The sequence below is a fragment of the Castanea sativa genome, chromosome 1, assembly GCF_040712315.1.
Source record: "Castanea sativa cultivar Marrone di Chiusa Pesio chromosome 1, ASM4071231v1".
Lineage (NCBI taxonomy): Eukaryota > Viridiplantae > Streptophyta > Magnoliopsida > Fagales > Fagaceae > Castanea > Castanea sativa.
The window spans coordinates 83,591,628-83,595,502 of NC_134013.1; the positions used below are offsets into that span (position 1 = coordinate 83,591,628).

The following is a 3,875-nucleotide window of genomic DNA, read 5'->3' on the forward strand; positions in this document are numbered from 1 at the left end:
CTACATATCATAATCCATATCAAGATCAACATCAGGTATGTCATGCTCTTCATTTTGATTAGCATCTCTTGAAGTTCCACCTTCAAGAACAACCTCAGTTTCAACATCACCCATACAATAGTCAGTAATATTGTCCTCAACATTGATAGAGACAACATCAACAATAGCTTCTTGTAGGAATGCGTCACTATCTTCTGTATTATCATTGGATTCTCCACTCCCGACTTCTGGGACATCAAACACTCCCCTATGTTGGATGGATTGCACAATTTTCCAAGGTTCACCCAATTTGGTATCTTGAAGGTAAAAAACTTGTCTCGCTTGACTAGGAAGTATAAAAGGGTCATTTTCATACTACCGACTTGTAACACCAATGTTTGTGCAGTGTACATTGGTTCTTATCGTTCTCTTTTGACCATTGGTACCAGTATTGTACCATTCACACTAGAACAAAACAACTTTATGGCGAAACACATACTCCAATTCCCAAATTTTACATACATGACCATAGAAGTCGTGCATTTCTCCTCCTTGGTCCCCTTCGGTACATACACCACTGTTTTGGGTTACACGACGATTGTCTAGGTCCCTTGTATGGAATTTTACACCATTGACCATACAAACTGTGTACTCCTTCACATGCGACTTAGGACCATTTGCTAATGACCATAACTCTTTAGTAGCTTCTGGTGACTCGTTAATTTTCAAACTATTCATCTATAATGGCATACAACAAGTGATATTAATAAGTAATAAGTAATGACGAAACTATTTAAATGTTTAATTTTTATTAGTGTGTGATTAAATTTCAAATGTCTTACACGTTCTCTAAACCACTTGGGAACTCTTGTCGTTGGATTTGAGTTATGGCTTCTCCAGTAGGATTATGCAATGTACTTTTGTGTTCACTGTTAAAAATAAGGTGATTTATTTTCAGCTAAGCATTGCAGATAATATTCAAAACTTAATCAAACAATACATGCATATGAAATCACATACTTTAAATAAGGCTCTAGCTCAGGACTATTGTACAATAAGTACCAATGAGCAGTATCAAGCAATGCACGAGACAAGTTGCCATCATTCCGCCTACCACACATGGGTCGGGCACTCTGTGAAAAAACTATCAATCCTTCACTAGATTCACCAAAATCTTCATTTCTTTCTCTTCGATTATGCACAGTTTCGATCCCATCAATATACAAAGACTAGTTGTTAATACATTCTTTGAGAATGTAAGCCTCTGCAATCGAACCTTCTGGTCGAGCTCGATTTGAAACGTATCTTTTCAATTTTCCAAGGTACCTATGAGGAAAAAATACACACATTACGTGATTTTATACCACGTGGGAAAGATACAATTGATGGATGCATTAAAGGGTCTAATTACCTTTCAATTGGGTACATCCATCGATATTGTACCAGGCCTCCTAGAATTACTTCTTGAGGCAAGTGAATAGCAAGGTAGACCATAACATCCAAGAATGTTAGAGGAAAGAACCTCTCAAACTTGCATAGTATAAGAACTATACGTTCTTCTAGTTTCTCCAATTCACTCCGCTTTAGGGTCCTTGAGCATAAGTCTTGAAAGAAGCTGCCCAACTCAAACAATATAATACAAATATTTTTATGTGCAAACCTTTGTAACCCAATTGGAAGAATTCGTTGTAGTAGCACATGACAGTCGTGGCTTTTCAAACTAGATAATCTACCATTTTTTGCATTCACTAACCTTGATATGTTGGCTGCATAGCCATCCGGATACTTGACCGATTTCAAAAAGTCACTGAAACCATCCCTTTCATTTGGGCTTAATGAAAAAAAATCCCGAGGCTTGTCATATGATCCATTAGGACATTGTTTCAAATGTAACGTGTGCCTAAAGTTCATATTTTGCAAGTCTATCCGTGCCTTGTCAGTATCCTTGTTTCTCCCCTCAATGCCCAACAAAGTTCCGTAAATACTCTCACTAATGTTCTTCTCCACATGCATGACATCAATGTTGTGCTTAAGCTTCTTATTCTTCCAGTATGGAAGCTTATACAAAATACTTACCTTTGACCAATTTGGCTCCCCAATGAGTTGTCTCTTCTTAGCACTTGGATGCTTTCCTAAAATTATATTTGGCATTCTATCTAACTGCTCTTGTATCTTTCCCACTTCTAACTCTAAAGATCTCTTCCATTTCTCCGATAAACCATTATGCAACCGACTATGTCTCCAACGATGTTCCATAGGCAAATAAGCTCGATGGTTAATGAATCCAATTTTACTTTCCAAAACTTCTGAATATGGTTCATCGTTGCAAGTGTAACAAGAATGATAACCCTTTGTCCTCCACCCAGACACGTTACCAAATCCAGGATAATCATGTATTGTCCACAACAACATTGCACGCATTTGAAAATGCTCTTTACTATAAGCATCATAAATTTCTACACCTTCTTCCCACAACTCCTTCAACTCGTCAACCAATGGTTTCAAGTAAGTATCAATCTCATTTCCTGTTTGATGGGGACCAAGAATAAGTAAGGACAACATAAAATATGGCTCCTTCATAACCAGCCAAGGCGGTAGATTATAGGGGATAAGTATGACAGGCCACATACTATAGTTGTTGTTCATATTCCCAAAAGGGTTAAATCCATCTGTAGCCAATCCCAACCTTACATTGCGAGGTTCGAGGGCAAAATCAGGATGTTGCAAATCAAACTCCTTCCACTCCTCACTATCAACTGGATGCCTCATTATCCCATCATCCACTCGTTTGTTTATATACCATCTCATGTCCTTAGCTCTTTGGCCTGACATGTACAATCTCCTCAATCTCGGTGTCAACGGGAAGTAACGTAATACCTTATGAGGAATCTTTTTACCTTGGGCACGTGTATCCTTGTACCTAGGCGTCTCACACACCGGACATTTATCAAGGTTTTCATTTTCTTTCCAAAATAGTGCACAATCATTTTTGCATGCATCTATATGCTCATATGACATGCCCAAGTCACGTAATATCTTCTTTGCTTCATAAGTTGACCTTGGAACCAAGTTATCTTTTGGTAAAACCTTTGTCAGCAATTCTAGCATCATATCAAGTCCCTTATTACTCAAGTTGGTCATTACCTTGACATTCAACATCTCAATAACAAACTTCAAGATACTATAATCAGTGCAACCCGGATACAACTCACGCTTTGCATCTTCCTCAAGTTTTTCAAAATGATGCACCTCCTCATCTTCGATTGCATTTCTTGGTTCCCCTCTAATTCGATCACCTACCAAGGCATCAATACCACCCATATGATCACCATCCGACATTTCATTATCATGAATGTTCTCGTTCAATGAGGTTCTCCATGATTATACCAATTAACGTAGGATTGCATAATCCCACGATGAAACAAATGGATACGCACAATTTGAAGAGATTGTCGATAGCAATTCACATAGTGAATACACGGACACGGAATATTACCACTCAAGTCCACAACCGATCTTGCAAAATTAATAAATGTATTGACTCCTTCAATATATGGACGACTTAATCTGCCATCAGGTGTCTTAGCCATTGGCATCCAACTTTTATCCATGTTTGACTACAATAAGGTAAATGCTACTTTAGTAAAATAAGAATAACTCATGTATAATGTATTCTAACATCTAAGACTATAAGCTACTTAGATAAAGCTCTATCTCATTCATGAATGCACAAGTATTGAAATCAAATAAAATATTATTCATCTAAGTCTAATCAACAATACTCATTCACATTTGAAAGAAATGAAAAACACTCCCAATATTAGTTTAACCCACCTTATAACACTATGCAAGCCACCCGCTTGCTCCAACACAACATACCACCACAAAACCAATCA

General features: G+C 37.5%; 1 protein-coding gene across 1 annotated transcript; it reads right to left on the reverse strand.

The window, feature by feature from the left end:
• On the reverse strand, window positions 1-3,318 carry LOC142635709 (uncharacterized). Its single transcript, XM_075809829.1, has 4 exons — window positions 1,733-3,318; window positions 1,423-1,594; window positions 1,042-1,112; window positions 1-247 (listed from the first exon to the last, which is right to left on the reverse strand). Exons 1-4 carry the CDS (start codon window positions 3,316-3,318, stop codon window positions 1-3), a joined length of 2,076 nt encoding a protein of 691 aa, XP_075665944.1.
• Between the last annotated feature and the right edge of the window lie 557 nt (window positions 3,319-3,875).